The sequence below is a fragment of the Miscanthus floridulus genome, chromosome 11 (genome assembly GCF_019320115.1).
Source record: "Miscanthus floridulus cultivar M001 chromosome 11, ASM1932011v1, whole genome shotgun sequence".
Classification (NCBI taxonomy): Eukaryota; Viridiplantae; Streptophyta; class Magnoliopsida; order Poales; family Poaceae; genus Miscanthus; species Miscanthus floridulus.
The window spans coordinates 78,232,060-78,250,688 of record NC_089590.1 but is presented as its reverse complement, the minus strand read 5'-3'; the positions used below and the strand labels follow the sequence as shown (position 1 = coordinate 78,250,688).

The window sequence follows — 18,629 nt, the reverse complement described above, 5'->3', positions numbered from 1 at the left end:
GTAGATCTTGCGGAGCTTCTGCTTGAGCAGCTCGATCTCCTCCTTGGTCCGCCCGCTGGCCTTGTAGAGGTCGAGGAGGATGTTGTCCAGCGACTCCTGGGACTGCTTGGGGCACAGGTGCCGCAGCGACCTGATGGCGTCGATGGCCTCCGTCAGGTACCCGCGCTGCTTCATCACCACCGCCATGTCCTTGAGCGCGCTGTTCACCTTGTCGCCCGTGCTGATCGCCTTCCAGAACCACGCTGCTGGGAGATGGTGCCGGCCTGCTGGGAGGTGCTGCCGGCGACCTGTGGCTGGGAGATGGTGCCGGCCTGCTGGGAGGTGCCGCGGCGACGAAGACTTTCCTGGGAAAAAAGGTGCCGCAGAAAAAAATCCAAGTCGGACTAAATTTTAATTTTTTAAGTAGAATATTGAGTATTATTGGAGATGGACTTCTTTTTCTCTTCCAATACATTTTTAGGAGTTGGAAAACATAGAGTTTTTGGGGGGGAAATTTAGAATACTCTTGAAGATGCTCTAGGGAAGTTGAAAACTTCTTGAGCCAGTAATATACGCAATCTCTAATTCGTGATGCTCTATAGCGCAACCACATGACCTCCAGCCTCTGCCGGAGTTTAGAGGTTGCTTCTTTCCTCATCCAGTCCTAAATCCCGGCGTACCGGACATCCAAAGACCTTCGGTTCAATCTATAAGAAAATAATCTATACCTATATTAGAGCAAATTATCTTTCTTCCATGCATCTCACACTTCTCTTCAATTCTTTGGTCGTTCGTCGCTCACTCATCTTTTGCGCTCTTCGCCCGGTTGCTGCTCAGTCTTACCTTTCTTCTTGTTTTAGGTTTCGAGCCACAAAACATTAGTTGACGTCATTACCACTTATATCATGGTCTAGCCGTCTGAGCCCATTCGTGTTGTAAAGTACGTGCGAACGTTTGGCTCGTCTTTCACTTCCATTAAACTCACAACAAATACACGCAATAGTCATATATTTAAGTTGAGTCAATCCCAATATTCCGTATATGTGAAGAAGAACGTACCATCTAAAACTTATATTTATGACTAATTAACATTGTATAAACAATAACCATTTTAGTATAACCCATTTAAACTATTTAATAGTTATTTCTATGGCTAACTATAAAGGTTAAGTTTAGTCTAAGATAATTTTAAAACCTATATTTATGATAATTTAAAACTATCAAAGGCAGTATTCTCTGTCGAACCTTGTACTACTTGTTTTTTGATTTTTTAGGTACACAATTTATATTATGTATTAGACATAGCCTATATCTAAGTATACGACTTACTATAATTTGGAATGGAGGGAGTACATTTTTTTTTGAGAATGTAGAGGGAGTACAATTTTGACAGTATCTTGGACCTTCCTTTTGCTTTTGCAAGGGTGAAAATAGAGGGGTGTTTCGTAGCTGTTCAAGAGACAGAGAGATGATACATTTCATAGTTGCTTCAACTAAACACCTTATAATTTTTTCATAGCATATAGTTCACAACAGCTTTTTGCATAGCTCATAGCTCAATAACAGTTTTTTTAGAAGACTTCACCGGAGGGGGGGAGAGCCCCACCTGAATGATTTTCCATAGATTCCGACAAGCCGGTAAATGGAGGGTGCCAGGCACCTAGAGTTTACATGGTCTTAATCGTACAGGGCATTAATTCATGACAAATAAATTACACCAGTGATCAGCAATGGAACGGTCTTGGGAACGAAGGCGGCTGCTCCATAGGCGACATGTTTCCCTGCAGCTGTACAGGAGGCGGCTCAGACAGGGTTGCTGATGGCGAAAGACGACGTCGTGGCGATGGTTCCAAATCTGCCAGCAACACAGTAGTATCATCATCGGGAAGTGCTTAGCCGGGATATGTGGTGGCTGTGGCATCTCCTATAGGTGAGTTGGCTCCGGAAGGTTCACCCCAGTCCAGCCAATATGATTCCAGAAAGCCGAAGGAACCAGGCAACGGAAGATGAGGTGATCGGCAGTCTCTGCCGCATTACCACAGAGTTGGCAAATGTCGTCGTCGAGGACATGCTTGAGGTGGAGGTTGTAACGGCACTGTATGCGGTTGTTTACCAATAACCAGCCGAAAAAACGTACCCTGGGGGGCGCTCGGTTTCTCCAAACGAAGCTAGAGAAATTGCACGGGGAGCCCATGGTCTTGGATGCCTGATACACGGCTGAAGCATGGAGAGTTCCCAGCTGGCCGGCAAATTTGGAATATCTGCTGTCCGGAGCTTGTGTTAAAGTGATGTTGCTGATCATTTCATTGAGGGCATGCAGCTCTTCACTTGCTTGGGGTGACAGCCTGGAGACCAACATCGGTTGCAAACCGATGGTGAGGACCTCGGAGGCAGAGGCATCCGACTTCGTGCAGTGGGAGAAAAGACAGGGGAAGACAGTAGCGAGAGGCGAACCATCAAACCAAGAGTCATGCCAGAAGGACGTAGTCCGCCCGTCGCCCAGCTGCACCTTGGTGATACACCGGTAAGCTGGTAGCAAGGATCTGAGGGCCGACCAGTGACTGCCATCACCATGGTCGGACATGTTGAGGATGTCTTTGTGCTCTCTGACCCAAGCAGCCCAAGCTGACTGTTCAGGATGGTGAAGACGGTGGAGAAGCTTCAAAAGGAGGCAAGCATTTTGAGTGGCAAGGTCCTTTACCCCGAGGCCTCCTTCCAAGGAAGGCCGCTGAACATCGTCCCACTTGACCAGGCATTTTGCACCGGATGTCTTATCTTTGCCGGACCAAAGGAAAGCTCGCCGTCTGCTATCAATGGCCGAGATGATTCCCAGGGGCAGCGCGAGAGCCTGCATCATATAGGTGGCCAGACCGTCTAGAACTGAGTTGATGAGAACAAGTCTGCTTTGGTGGTTGAGCAGCGCAGCCTGCCACCCAGAGAGCCGCCGGTCGACCTTGGAGATCAAGGGCGCGAAGGCGGCGAGGTTAAGCTTGACATTTGAGAGTGGTAAGCCAAGGTACACCTGAGGAAAGCTTGCTTGCTGGCACTGGAGGAGTCGGACGATCCATTCCAAGAGGTCTTGCGGTACGTGCATAGGCACAAGCGTGCTCTTGGAGTAATTGATCTTGAGACCAGTGGCCATGGCAAAGCTATCCAAAGTAACTTTGAGTCTCCGGATGTCTACTATTTCCGCTCGCACCAGTAGGAGGGTGCCATCGGCGTACTGCAACACTGGGTAGGGGCCATCTACAGCAGGGTGTCTGATGTTGGAATGCTTAATGAGTCGTTGAAGAACATCAGCTACCAACACAAACATATACGGTGAAAGAGCATCCCCTGTCTCAAACCTCTCTTGCAGGTAATCCAATTCCCCGGGCAGCCATTGATCAAAACAGCTGAGTGAGATGAAGAGAACAACATTTGCATCCATTGTAGCCATCTATCTGGGAAAGCTCTGGCAGCCAGGATTTTTATAGTACTGTCCCATGAGACAGAGTCAAAAGCTTTTGCAAAGTCTAACTTGAGTACCACTGTCGGGATTTTGTTGCGGTGGCAGTGCTGAACTAGTTCGGTGGCATACACAAAGTGTTCTGCTGCCTAAGTGCCCAGGTGCCTCTTCACCAAAAGATTTCCGGCCGGCCAGTATCTCTACAAAACTGCCCAGTCAAGATTATTACCAAAATTCTCACAACAAGGCTGCAGAGATAACAGTTTTTTCACGAACAAACTCTAAAGCATCACACTTACTAAAAAATCCTTAATTATAATAAATTAGTTTATCAAGACCAGTGGCTGACAAATTTTTGGAAAGGAGGAACCGACCTCATCTCTCAAAGTCTCAACCACCGAATGATGGAACATTCGAAACCATGTCTAATGTTAATGAACCACTCGAATACGTACCAACTGTAACAGATCCAGCAAACCACTAGTCTCCACACCCTTTACGTTGCCATATTCACCAAACCACGGGTCAAAGTCCGGCCGGGCCATATTCTTTACACACTGAACTTGTGCTAGCTGAGGAAGCTCGTGGTCTTTTAAATTTGGGGTCCAGTGTCTATATGGCAGCTTCCGAATGCACGAACGAAACATGCAGAGGCGCGTGACGTGAGTTTTCCCATATCGCCGGATCTCGCACATGCGGCTCTCCGGCGTCGTGGCGGCCTTCGTGCTCCTTATGCTGCTGCTGCTGCTGTATGCGGTGCAGAGGTGGAGGAACCCTCGATGCAGCGGCCGCCTCCCGCCGGGCTCCATGGGCCTGCCGCTCGTCGGGGAGACGCTGCAGTTCTTCTCCCCTGAAGCTTCCTTGGACGTCCCGCGTTTCGTCCGGCACAGGCTGGAAAGGTACGCCTCGGTTTGGGCTTGGGCCGAGGCCCGATTAAGCTGGAACATGATGGGCCGGACTCACGTCGCGATTCTGAATCTGAACCTGTGTCCCGTTCGAGCGCAAGCTAGGTACGGCCCGATCATCAAGACGAGCCTGGTGGGCCACCCGGTCGTGGTCTCCGCAGACGAGCAGCCCAACTACTGGTGTTCCAGCAGGAGGGGCAGCTGTTCCAGAGCTGGTACCCGGACTCCTTCGTGGAGATCCTCGGCAGGGACAACGTCGGGGAGCAGCAGGGCGCCATGTTCAAGTACCTCAAGAACATGGTGCTCCGCTACTTCGGCCCGGAGAGCCTCAGGGAGTCCACCATGCTCCGCGACGTCGAGCACGCCGTCAGCAGCTCCCTCTGCACCTGGTCGACCCTGCCGGCCGTCGAACTGAAAGAGGCCGTCTCCACGGTATGCAAGTAACATTTTTTATGTGCCAGGCTGCCATTGTTGTGATTGCTGCAGCATGTGTGTGTCTGCGCGCGTAGATGGTGTTTGATCTTTCAGCGAACAAGCTGCTCGGCTTGGAGCCGTCGAGGTCCAAGATTCTGAGGAAAAGCTTCTTCGACTTCGTTAGAGGGCTCATCTCGTTCCCTCTGTATTTGCCAGGAACAGCATACTACTCATGCATGAAGGTGCGTGCATACTGCTACTCGCTGCACTATGCTGTCCATATCACGATCGAATTAAACTCTGCACAAGCTTGGCCTTTTTTTATCTGTCATGTCACTTTCAGGGCCGGCAGAGCGCAATGGAGGCGCTGCAGGAAGTGCTAGAGGAGAGGAAGAGATAGGTACAGGTGCTCGGAGCAGGAGAAGGCGCCATGGAAACGACACGTCGCCATGGCGGCGACTTCTTGGACCTCGTCATCCAGGAGTTGACGAAGGAGAAGCCGCTCGTGACGGACAGAATGGCACTCGACCTGATGTTCGTGCTCCTGTTCGCCAGCTTCCACACGACGTCGCTGGCGCTCACTCTGGCCGTGAAGCTGCTCGCAGACCACCCTCGCGTCCTGGAAGAGCTCACGGTCAGCAACATACAAACAACCTTTGATAGGCACTGATACCTCTGCGATTTAATTTTGGCTTGGATGCAGGTGGAGCATGAAACGATTCTGATTGACCGTAAGGTGCGCCATGGATCTGGTGGGATCAGATAGAGTACAAGTCTATGACGTTCACGTCCCAGGTTGTCGATCGGCTAGGACAAAAATTGGTCAATAATTACTGATCTGCACCTTCTAGTGTTAAGAACATGTATAACTGGAACAGTTGGCTTCAGTTATTCAGTTAGATACTACTGCGCGCGTGCACTATGAACTCTATGAGCGTGCATGCATGTTTGCTCTCAAACATTTTAACATGGTACAAAAATAATGCCCTATTTAAGATACAACAATAACATGAAGATCCACACTATTTTATAGGTCATCAACGAGACTGTCCGATTAGCCAATATTGCCCCTGGCATCTTCAGAAAGGCACTGAAAGATATACGGTTCAAAGGTGAAGCTGTCATTACACATGTTGTCCTATCTGTTTCAGCAAACTGATCGCACTCTAAAACCAAACACAATAGCTTTATTTGATGTTACTTTAAAGTGCTTTCGACGACTAATCATATCGTCTGGAAAATTATGCGTGCTCAAACTGAGGAGCAATAACTGAATACTTTTCTAATCCCCTTGCTTGACAGGGTTCACAATTCCAGCAGGATGGGGAGTGATGGTCTGTCCTCCAGCAGTGCACTTGAACCCAGTCATTTACCCAGATCCCCTCATCTTTAACCCTACAAGGTTCAAGGTTTGTGGATTCAGTAGTCCATGTATGCGGAAACACACATGCATGTAGTGATATCCGGTAATTTTGTTTTTTGGACATGTCCACATACAGGATAAACCGGAGATAGACCGTGGGTCAAACACTTCATGGCATTCGGAGGAGGCCTCAGATCCTGCGTTGGAGCAGACTTCAGCAAGCTGCAAATGTCTATTTTTCCTCCATTTCCTCGTCACTAGATACAGGTAGAATTTTCACAAGCTTAGCTCTCCGGGAGTCAGAATTTAGTTAGAAAAAAATCCAAATTCATTTCCCAGCGCCCTTTAATTTCTTTCACATATTTCAGGTGGAAAAGTCTTGGAGGTGGCAAGACAGTCCGAAATCCGGGGCTAAGAATTCCCAGATGGCTACCACATTCAAATACGACACTAGAATTAGTCAAGGCCTTTTTACCTTCTGCTACTACTAATTCTAAAAAAAAAGAGTCAATCTCGTTGCGCATTCAAGCCACGAAATGGACGGAGGAAACAATTACTGTTAGTGTCAAAGTACAATATTATTGTACCATGTGAAGATTAAAATGTCCCTACTATAACGCTTATATGTCTATCAAGTTGAACAAGCAATATTGTTGCCTCGGGCTAACCATGCCTAGCAACCGCGCGCCTAGGGTGAATAGGAAGACGCCGCGCCCGCCGCCCTTGCTCCTAGGTCCTCGCCGTCGCCACGCCTCTACCTATGGCCCTCTCCTTCCTCTCCGATGCACCTGCCGGGTAAGGAGAGGGGACCCATCTCTTTTTTTTGTCGTTTTTACATCCAGTTTATTTAGGGTTTAGTCCAAATAAATCCACTGATAAAATTAGATGATTTTTGGTCGGGATCTTGTTACCTACAATGACTTCGGTGATTGCACAACGAGATTGCCATTGCAAACGTCATCGGCAGGCGGTCAATTTGTGGCCATTATCTACAAGGGGAGGGATGCTCTTGCGCACTCCTAACCAGCTAGGACAGTTTCTCGAGGTCATCAATCTTGTTGTTGATGGTTGTGAGAGAAAATCAAGGATCGGAGGAAATGAATCTGTATCCTATGTTGTACTCAACGATGTAACTGTTGATATTCTTTCGTTGATTCATATATGTTTTGGACTGGTTTTGGTCTCCTTTTGAAGCATGGACCCGAACCACATCCAGTGGGTTGCCCATTGACATTAAATATGCATGAGGAATTGAAGAATGAAGATTAGTTCCCGATTGGTTGTTCCTTAATTAGATGGAAGAATGAGGAGTTTTAGAAATTTGGAGATAACGAAACGACAAAGTCTTTAATAATCGTAGGAACCGGACATTGCTGGACATCGGAGGGATCAAGTATGAATCAAGGACATGGTGCTACGCTGGTAACAAAGCTCTGGAGCTAATCTTACCGCCGGGAAAAAAAACCCACATAGGCGCAAGAAGACAATACATAGCATAGCTCTTAGGTTGGAGGGAATTCCATGTGAGCCACTAAAAAAGATCATAATTTTTTATGAGCCACTGAAAAAGTTCAGCGGATTTCAGTGTCACTGCTCCAATTTTTTATTGCCCTCCATGCCATTGCCATCAGATTGGGCTCTAACGGTGTCAACTGCAGTTGTAAAAAGTCAAAAATATCCTTAGGTCTAAATATATCATTAGTTTTTTTGAGTATCTTAACGATTTCAAATGGAAAAACTCAAAACTAGAAAGTTGTAGATCTCGTCGAGATCTACAATTTTTATATAAAAAATATCTTCATTTAATACCGAAAATATACGATTTTTCTAAGATATATTACTCATACCAAATCATATGTTTTTTGCGGAATTAAATGAGGATAAATTTTATATAAAAATTGTAGATCTCGACGAGATCTACAACTTTCTAGTTTTGAGTTTTTTCATTTGAAGTCGTTAAGATGCTCAAAAGCATTAATGACATATTTAGACCTAAGGGTATTTTCGACTTTTCACATCTGCAGTTTGACACCATTAGAGCCCAATCCGACGGCAGTGGCATGGAGTGCAAAAAAATTGAAACAATGGCGCTGAAGTCCGCCAAACTTTTCCAGTAGCTCACATGGAATTACGATCTTTTTTAATGGCTCACAGGAATTCTCTCCTTAGTTATAGTTATATATAAAGCTTACTAGATATATGTCCGTGTGTTGCACGGGATAATAAGTTTGTGTCGATGTCTATGACGTGGTTTGTGGTTTAGACGAACATATTAAGACATCCATAAGTCTAATTACATAAAGCACATTTCACGATCTTTATCACATATATCGTGTATATCTAGTTTATACAAACCAAATTGGTTTTTACTATTTTAAATTAGTAAGCTATTTGAGTTATTATTATATATATATACATTTAGAAATTAGTAAAAATCTAATAAATATTTTTGCATTGGGAAGCTTAAAATATTTCTAAATTCATCAAGATTTTTGTCTCGATGTGGTGTTATTCTTCCACGCGAACCATCGCGCAACGGACTCGTTCTCTTAGGGTGTATCCAGCAACAGCCGAAAATCTTCTGTGTTTGTGGATGGTTCCGTGGAGGTGATAGAAAACATAAAACAAATCATGTGTAGGACCTACATGTGATTCCTCAAATCTGTAGCTTCTGGCCCCACATTAAATTCCCGCCAGTTGAATTAGATAAAGGAGGCAAAAGGCGTGAGCCTGTGAAAAATGGCGCCAATTACAATAGTTGGTTCCATCAGATTAGCATCTAGGTACGGAAGGGTAATTAGATTAGCAATTCTTGTCGTTTCTCTCGATCTACACAAAATTGCATCTCAGCCAATTCTCTCCATGCCTGACGAAACCGGTGCCGACGAGACCAGCTACATGGGGGCATCTCAGCCGATTCCCCCCATGCCTGACGAGGCTAACATGGAGGCCGATTCTCCGCAGGTACCCAGAATCTTGATACGACCTCCTGTTGTTGTCACATCCTCACAGAACTTCTCTAGATCAACATTCCCTCATCTGACACAGTAAGAATAGAGTTAGAAAATGCAAGTCATATTGGATTACCATTCATAATTTATATTTGTTTTGTCTATGCAAATATATTTCAAATTTAACCGCCATTGCAAGTTTGCATGATTTCTAACATGTTCTGCATGAAACCCACTACAAATCCAGACCGAACCTACTCAGGTAGAAAATTCTACGGGAGACAGGATACCTAAGGTTGGTATGAAATTCTGCACTGAAGAAGAGGCATGCCAATTTTACAATGCCTATGCTCGAGACAAGGGTTTTAGTATTCGAAGGAGCAGTTCACATAATGTGAAAAACAGCACCACCATAAAGAATAGAACCTTTTGTTGTTCTCGTGCAGGTATTAAATCACTTTTGTTTTGTGCCACTTTCTTCATAATTAGGGATAGAACATCATTTGGATCAATTATTTATTTATCAATAGGTGTTCGGCGTCCTGATAAAAAAGAAGAATCTTCCAGCATATGAACCAGAATGCGTGCAAGCACCTTGCTGGAGTTGTGGAGGACTATAAGAAGTTCAATAAAGACTTTCAGAACTGTATTTATGATCAAGAGGAGGAGGAGGATTTTATAAATGCATGGAACAATTTGCTAGACAAGTATAAGCTACGAAACAATCAATGGCTACAAAGATTATTTGATAAAAGGGAGAAATGGGCCTTAGCATATGGAAGAAATACATTTTCTACTGATATGGTTAGCACTCAAAGAAGTGAAAGTATGAACAATGAGTTGAAGGGGTATATTAGTGTCAAATATGACATACTTATCTTTTTTGAGCACTTTGAAAGGTTGGTGGCAGATAAAAGATATGAGGTAAAATGTGATTTCAAGGCAACACAAAGTACACCTAAGTTGAAATCTGACTTGAGAATACTAAGGCATGCAGCAAGAATTTATACTCCAGCCATATTTAAGATATTCCAAGAACAAGTGATGCAAACACTTAATTGTGATCTGTTCTATTGTGGTGATAGTAATGCTGAAAAGGAGTACAAAATAAAGGTTTATGGTAGGGGGAATGAACATGTTGTAAAGTTTTCTGCATCCGAAGTTCAGGTGAATTGTAGCTGCAAAAAGTTCGAATTTGTTGGAATCTTATGCTGCCATGCGTTGAAGATACTTGATATCAACAATATCAAAAAAATTCCTGAACAATACGTACTAAATAGATGGACAGTTGATGCAAAAGTAGTTCATATAAAGAGCAATTCTGAGACACATGAAGATCCCAAAACAAAGCTATCAAAACGGAGAAAGGAGTTATGCAGAATGTATATTCATTTAGCTACTCGAGCTGCAGAATCTGATGAAACATACTTTATGGCTGTGAATAATGCAGAGAAATTAGGAGAAGATGTAGAGAAAAGCCTAAAAATTAAAGCTGATTCAGATGTCGGTACCTTATCTCACCCACAAGGTTCGCACTCCGGTATAGCCTGAGTAATAATTACGTGAACACCATACATATGACACCAAAATCTAATTATTATCTATTTTGTAGCTACTCAAGAAGAAGACCAAGCTATAAAACCAAAAAGCTTGAAGGTTAAGGAGAAAGAAATTCATGAATCTGAGAGACCAGTTGGTGGTTTCGAGAAGGCAACACGGCAGAAAAAAAAACAAGAATGACCCAATGGCTTCTGGTTCTGCAACAGAAGCAAACACACGACGAAAAAAGAAAGGGAAGAATGACCCAAAGGCTTATGGTCCTGCAGTGGAAGTAGATAATGTAACATATGAGCAACCACACTGCACTGACCTGGTACGAGATTTCGGTTATAATTAATACTATCAAGACTACTCGTATCTTCATTACTGATATTAGTATTCCTTTTTTCTTTCATATAGGGCCATTTAGGGAGTAGTATGTACCAAAATCAAATACAGATACCAGGCTACTATCCGGGCTACTATCCACATGGAAATGCTTTTGTGCCTCTGCCTTTCAGTTCATTCTTTGGGACCCCGAACCATGGTCAAGATACACAACAAGGAAATGTCACTCAGTCATTCAATACAAATCCCTATAATGTGTTTGCCAATTTTAAGTGAAGGTCTCATCCCCTTAGGACAACAGATGAGTTCTGTGCACTTTCCATGGAATCTTATGTATGGAACAATTTATCATAGCAAGAATCTAGGCTCTCATGCTTTGTTAATTCAGTAATTTCAATGTCATCCAGACTGCAATTTTTTTTGTGATGTGGGACAAATTTTAAAGAAACAAGTATTCCGATTTGTTTTTTTTTAGGATGTCTATATTATATTCATGTGTTTCGTGACCAACTAGCACACGGTTGTTAGTTCCATGGAAAACACACGATTTCTATGAGAAACAAATTCATTTGCTTTAGATAACAGTAGCACACGAATTCTACCACCATTAGATCGAAATTCAACAGCCACCATGCTTATTGCATATATTTTATGATAAAATTGCAGCTGCAATTTTTGAATCATGTTATAAAAAACCCGATACACAAAACTATACAAACCTAACGAAATCTAATATATGTTGACACAAAGACAATTAACAAGTAATAATTTTTTTTCTATAGCTAGACTATATATATATATATATATATATATATATATATATATATATATATATATATATATATATATATATATGTGGTAGGGGGTACCTTCTGACTAGAAGCGAACTCGGAACTCAAAATTCGAATTTTAAATTCTTGAGTTACTATTCATAGCACTATTCAAATTCAGATTTACTATTCAACTTCGGAATATGAACAGTGCCCGAGCACTCACCGGGAGTGGCTCAACCACTTCACTATTCAAGGCAAGCGTCGCTTTCACGCTCAAATATTTTATGCACGCTGGATGAGCGAGCGCTCAATTAGTGAATATAAATATTGATATGTCGCTTTCGCGATTAGCTAATCTGGTGCTTAGTGAATATGCTTATGCGGATTATTTCTAAAGATCTTCTGTAGGCTGGCGAGACCAAAAGTTCAGCCGGTCGTGCGTACTATGCTTGTGACAGTCCTACTCGGTACTCACCGTATGCATCACTAACTCGCTTCAGAACTAGACTAACCCGGTCTACTCCCTTGCTATCCCCAGCCACGAACACACAGGACTCAGGCTCTATCGTCTCCCCAGACAGTTCCACCCAAGGGGAACACTTCTCTGCACATACAGAGTTCTCTACAAACGCCGCTATCAGGGCTAACACGAGAACAACACACGCAGAGGTTTCTCCTCTAAGGTCCCTAGCATAGAGACATCGCCCCATATGAACGAGCTTAAAGGAAGGCAGGGATTCAAACGGAAAAGCTTAATTCATTTCCACAGAGCAAGCTTACATACGGCTTTCCCTTTCGGGAAACCCCAAGCACTTAGCACAAACCTTGGGGGTTACCTTACAAGCACAGGATGATCACGGGGACCTCCTTTATTCTCTAATTTACAAAGGTGGAATGATACAGCGACGGTGTGTGATTACTATTATTCGTGGATGATTCTCAGAGTGCTTCTGAGATCATATCTTCATGTGTATGTGTGTGGGTGTGGAGTTAGTGGAATGGGTGGTGGATGAGTGTCTGAGCTTTCTTCGATGATGGTCTGGTGTGGTGGTTTCTTCGATGCTGAATGAATGCGCCCGGCGTCTTGCTTTATAGAGTAGCAAGCACCTTCTGGAGCGTCCTTTGCGCTTATCTTCTGGAGTTCCTTCGAGGCGAAGTCTTCACTCATTTGTCTGAGGAGCCTTCGTGATTAAGGAAGCGGCCGACGTCTTCAATTATCATCCTTTACTGTTGCCTGGACAGCTGGACAGAGAATAATTGTCCTGGCTATAGTAGAGTGACTGTATATTCCTTTTGCGCTGTCCTCCATCGCGCACAGATAGTATCCTTCTGGATATTCTTTGGTATGGTCTTCCACGCCCGAATGATTGATGTTGCAAACATCAAATCAAGGATAGGCATGCGGTATTATCTCCAGGGGTACCTTCTGACGAGAAGCGAACTCGGAACTCAAAATTCGAATTTTAAAATTCTCGAGTTACTATTTACAACACTATTCAAATTTAGATTTACTATTCAAATTTGCGGCTACTATTCAAATTCGGGATATGAACAGTGCCCGAGCACTCACCGGGAGTGGCTCAACCACTTCACTATTCAAGGCAAGTGTCACTTTCATGCTCAAATATTTTATGCACGCTGGATGAGTGAGCGCTCAGTTAGTGAATATAAATATTGATATGTCGCTTTCGCGATTAGCTAATCTGGTGCTTAGTGAATATGCTTATGCGGATTATTTCTAAGGATCTTCTGCAGGCTGGCGAGACCAACAATTCAGCCGGTCGTGCGTACTATGCTTGTGACAGTCCTACTCAGTACTCACCGTATGCATCACTAACTCGCTTCAGAACTAGACTAACCCGGTCTACTCCCTTGCTATCCCCAGCCACGAACACACAGGACTCAGGCTCTATCGTCTCCCCAGATAGTTCCATCCAAGGGGAACACTTCTCTGCGTACACAGGGTTCTCTACAAACGCCGCTATCTGGGCTAACACGAGAACAACACACGCAGAGGTTTTTCCTCTAGGGTCCCTAGCATAGAGACATCGCCCCATATGAACGAGCTTAAAGGAAGGCAGGGATTCAAACAGAAAAGCTTAATTCATTTCCACAGAGCAAGCTTACATATGGCTTTCCCTTTCGGAAAATCCCAAGCACTTAGCACAAACCTTAGGGATTACCTTACAAGCTCAGGATGATCACGGGGACCTCCTTTATTCTCTAATTTATAAAGGTGGAATGATACAACGGTGGTGTGTGATTACTATTATTCGTGGATGATTCTCAGAGTGCTTCTGAGATCATATCTTCATGTGTATGTGTGTGGGTGTGGAGTTGGTGGAGTGGGTGGTGGATGAGTGTCTGAGCTTTCTTCGATGATGGTCTGGTGTGGTGGTTTCTTCGATGATGAATGAATGTGCTCGGCGTCCCGCTTTATAGCATGGAGGGAGCCTTGTGGAGCGTCCTTCAAGCTTATCTTCTGGAGTTCCTTCGAGGCGAAGTCTTCGTCTGAGGTGCCTTCGTGATTAAGGAAGCGGCCGACGTCTTCAATTATCATCCTTTACTGTTGTCTAGACAGCTGGACAGAGAATAATTGTCCTGGCTACAGTAGAGTGACTGTATATTCCTTTTGCACTGTCCTCCATCGCGCACAGATAGTATCCTTCTGGATATATTCTTTGGTATGATCTTCCACGCCCAAATAATTGATGTTGTAAACATCAAATCAAGGATAAGCATGCGGTATTATCTCCATGGCATGTATCTCTTTCCCTGGACAAATTGTTGATAAACCTTATCAACATAAGGAGTATATTTCTTGTATGAATATATTAATATTGAACTGAGTCTATATTGATTCTTCAATATTTTCTTCGTTGTCCACTTCTTCAGGTTGCCATATTTCATACCAGGACAACAACTCATGATATTTTTTTCATCATATTGAAATCTAATATTCTGGTCTTTGTCCATGACCACGGATATCCAACATCTCATCATCATTATCATCGTCATTAGATATCTGTATATTCATTTTTGAGTCATAGTCTTTCTTAATATTTTCTTCATAGTCTTTCCTTATATTTTCAGATTTTTTATTTATTTCATGTCTTACTTCTTGTAAGACTTCTTCTTTTATATCTTTCTTCAATAAAGAAATTCTTGCTTCAAGTTTTTCTTTTATTTTTTTCTCAAGAACTTCTTCATTCAATGATTCTGTGTCTCTTTTCACAACATCTTTATATGTGGATACCCTTGAAGATCCTTCTTCTCTTATATTAACACCTGGCAAATTTATCTTCACATCTTTTACCCTTTTATATTTTTTAATATAATCTTTTGCTGCTGGTTCTATGAAATAATTTACTTCCAAAATGCTTCTTGCATATGAGAGAGCTTGATCAATATCTGAATATTTTTTCCATGATACACCTCCATCATTTTTTCTTTCTACCTGTTGAGCTATAATTGATTCGAATGTTACATATATTCCTGGTGTTTTCCCCTATATATAACATATATGGGTCTTTTCTCTATATTGACAGATGATTCTTTCGGTTGTATCTTTCCATTGATCATATGAAAATATTCAGCCAAACTATTTAATATTGCTAGCATATATCATTTATCTTCTCTTTTATTATTATATTGGAACCAAAAATTATCTAGAATGCATTCTTGTATATCATCTAGAACAATATGGTCTCTAGGTTTGAATTTATAAGTATTAGGCGGAAATATTGTTAACTTATTTTCAGTTCCGAAATTGAAACATTCACCCCCAATAGGGTTTGTTCCTCTCTTCATTCCTGCAAAATAGAAGATCGTAAAAATATATCAGGCAATGTAATATCTTTGCCTTTTATATGTTCAAATATTACTTTATATCCGTTTCCAGTAATAATATCTTCAAATAAAATCCATCTCCTAGTTGAACTTTTCTTACTATTTACTTTATTATAGTATCTACATATAGCTTCACAGTCTGTCCTAACTGTGAACTCTTTAAATCATAGATATAGTCTAAAAGCATTTATTGTATTTATAACAGCCAAAATTTCTCTATCCGTATTGTTTATTGCTTTTAACTTATATTTTTCTGAAGCATACCTACATATTTATTCTTCTAACTTTGGAGAATATTTATGTGGTTTTTGCTTTAATATTGCACCCCATCCTAACTTGGATGCATCTGTCTCTATAATAAAATAATTATCATCTAAAGGTAACTCTAGGGGTTTTAAATCTTTCACTTTTCTTTAATAGTTCTTACTAACTTTATATCTTCAGAATTAAAATATTTTTGCCCATTTTTTCTTAATTTTGCATATAATGGACCAGCTAACTTAGCTAAATTTTTAATATAATTTCTAGCATAATTGACTATTCCTAAGAATTGCTGCAAGGTTTTCTTATCATTCATGACATCTGGAAATTCTAAGATTTTCTTTGCAATATGATCTTGTAAATAGATTTTTCCCTCTCCTATTTCAAGACCTAAAAAGTTTATCTTTTTCTTACATATCTCTATTTTCCTTTTAGACAATATCAACCCATGCTGTTCTACCTTTCTAAAGAAGGTTTCCAGATGAGCTATATGTTCTTTATAGGATTTTGAGAATACTAATAAATCATCAATATAAACCAATATGAATTCTTGATTTTCATTAAAAATATTTTGCATTTTTCTTTGAAATAAAGTAGGGGCATTTTTTAATCCTAAGGGCATTACTAACCATTCAAAATGACCTTGAGGACATGTGAAAGCAGTCCATTCTATTGATTCTTCTGCCATTTTTACTTGCCAAAACCTAGCTTTTAAATTAAATTTTGAGAAATATTTACTACCTTATATTCTATTTATCCATTCTTGCTTATTTGGAATATTATAAGCATCATCTATGGTATTATCATTTAGTCTTTTATAATTGATAACCATTCTTGACTTTCCTCTGGCTATTTCAGCATGATTTCTAACTATAAATGAAGCTGATCTATGAGAACTTCGGCTATCTCTTATAGCTCCTAGTTTTAATAATTCTTCAATATGCATCTTAAATTCTTCTATATCTTTAGATGTTGCTTCTATAGGACTTGTCTTAATTATATGGTCAGGATTTATTATGTTAATTTTACATAATATACCATTCTTGTCCCAATGCTTCATTGGTATTTCTCCTATTATCTGAATATCTTCTAATCTTGTTATAATTTTATCTATATCCTTTTTAGATTTTATATCTCTATACCAATTTGGTGCTAATGATTGCAAACTGATATATTTTATGCATGAGTTTGCTATATGAAACTCTTCTATATTTTCACCTAGCTCTTCATCTATATAAATATCAGGGACATTTTCATTAGATCCTTGGAGTTCTAAATTGATCTTTCCTGAAGTAGAATTTATAGTCTTTCGCACTTCTGTTATATATGGAATATTGTCTTGGTAAGGAATAAATGTTATTCCTTGCTCATGTATGATAGTTGTTTGTAATGAGAACTGTAGAAATCTTAATCCTAATATCATATCATCATGTATCATAGATAGATCTCTTATTGTAATTTCATCCATTATGTATTTTGTGTTATTTATTTGTACTTCAACATCATAAGCTAGTTGATTATGAACTTTTTTTATCCCAGACATATCAGTAGATATTTCTGCTTTATCTTGATCTATTGTATGAACTATTTCTGGACACTTTACAAAATATTTATCATGTATAATATTTTTTGTACAACCTGTGTCTACTAATGCTAATATTTTATAGGAGATATTAGGCGTTAATTTTACTTTTACAGGTATTCTTATACCTATAATTTCTTTAAATGGTAATTTAACTATGTATTTGCTACCATAGTTTATTATAGCTTCTTTTAATTGTAACGCTTTATTATTATTTTTATTTACCATTGCTTGATCTTTTAACTCAGTAAGACCTCCATGATTATCTTCTATCTTATTAACTTCGTTGAGTTCTATTTTACTCTTTAGCTCTTCTAATTCTGCTTCTAAGTTATTTATTCTATTCTCTAAATTTCTGACTCTACTTGTTAATAATTTATCATCTGATTCTAATTCTACTTCTTGTCTCCATTTTTGGTTATTGGTTCTTAGACATGAAGCACATGCTTGCTTTAAATATTTAATACATGTAAGTCTATTTTCTTGACTAGGGTAGAATATACAAAAGGTACATTTTATATTATAATCACCTCTTCCTTTTATCCAATCATGTTCACAGTCTTCTTGATTCATTAATTCTATTTTTGTTTCTTTTGAACTATTAATATCTTCAGATATTATATCTAACCCTTCCATAGCATTATCAAGATTGAGTAACTCTTCATCATCTAAGGAGTCTATAAAATCTTGGTAACTTTCAGCATTATTTTCTTCTTCTTCATAACTTTCTAATAGAAACTTAATGTTAATCTCTCATTGCTCATCTTCACTGGTAATGTATTCAATATTATTTGTCTGCACAACTTCTTTAACTTCATGAGTCTCTTTGTCTTTAGTTTTTAACTCATCTTCCTGTTTCTTTATCACAACAGGTGTTGATATATATATATATATATATATATATATATATATATATATATATATATATATATATATATATATATATATATATATATATATACTACCCTGTAGCTGGCTACAAAATAACTTATTCTATAGCCACTTTGAGTTACGATAATTACTATGTTAATTTACGAGATTATAGTAACTCCTTCCTAAGTGGTTTACTATAACGTTATGGTAAATATCCCCATGTGTTAGAGTAACCCAACTATCGTAAATATGTATTGACATTATCGTAAATTAGTATATAAAATTATCGTAAATAAAGGTGGCTACAGAATAACTTATATACAGACACAAAGATAAATAACAAA

General features: G+C 40.4%; 1 protein-coding gene and 1 pseudogene across 1 annotated transcript; both read left to right on the top strand.

Moving 5' to 3' along the window:
- Positions 1-4,120: 4,120 nt before the first annotated feature.
- On the top strand, positions 4,121-6,563 carry LOC136494863 (cytochrome P450 87A3-like; annotated as a pseudogene).
- Positions 6,564-9,147: 2,584 nt separating this feature from the next.
- On the top strand, positions 9,148-11,698 carry LOC136493497 (protein FAR1-RELATED SEQUENCE 5-like). Its single transcript, XM_066489588.1, has one exon. It carries the CDS (start codon positions 9,631-9,633, stop codon positions 10,609-10,611), a length of 981 nt encoding a protein of 326 aa, XP_066345685.1. The 5' UTR covers positions 9,148-9,630; the 3' UTR covers positions 10,612-11,698.
- Positions 11,699-18,629: the final 6,931 nt, after the last annotated feature.

What these genes read in the sequence shown, in the direction of transcription:
- LOC136493497 (XM_066489588.1), top strand. Translation starts at nt 9,631, where the DNA reads ATGAACCAGAATGCGTGCAAGCACCTTGCTGGAGTTGTGGAGGACTAT.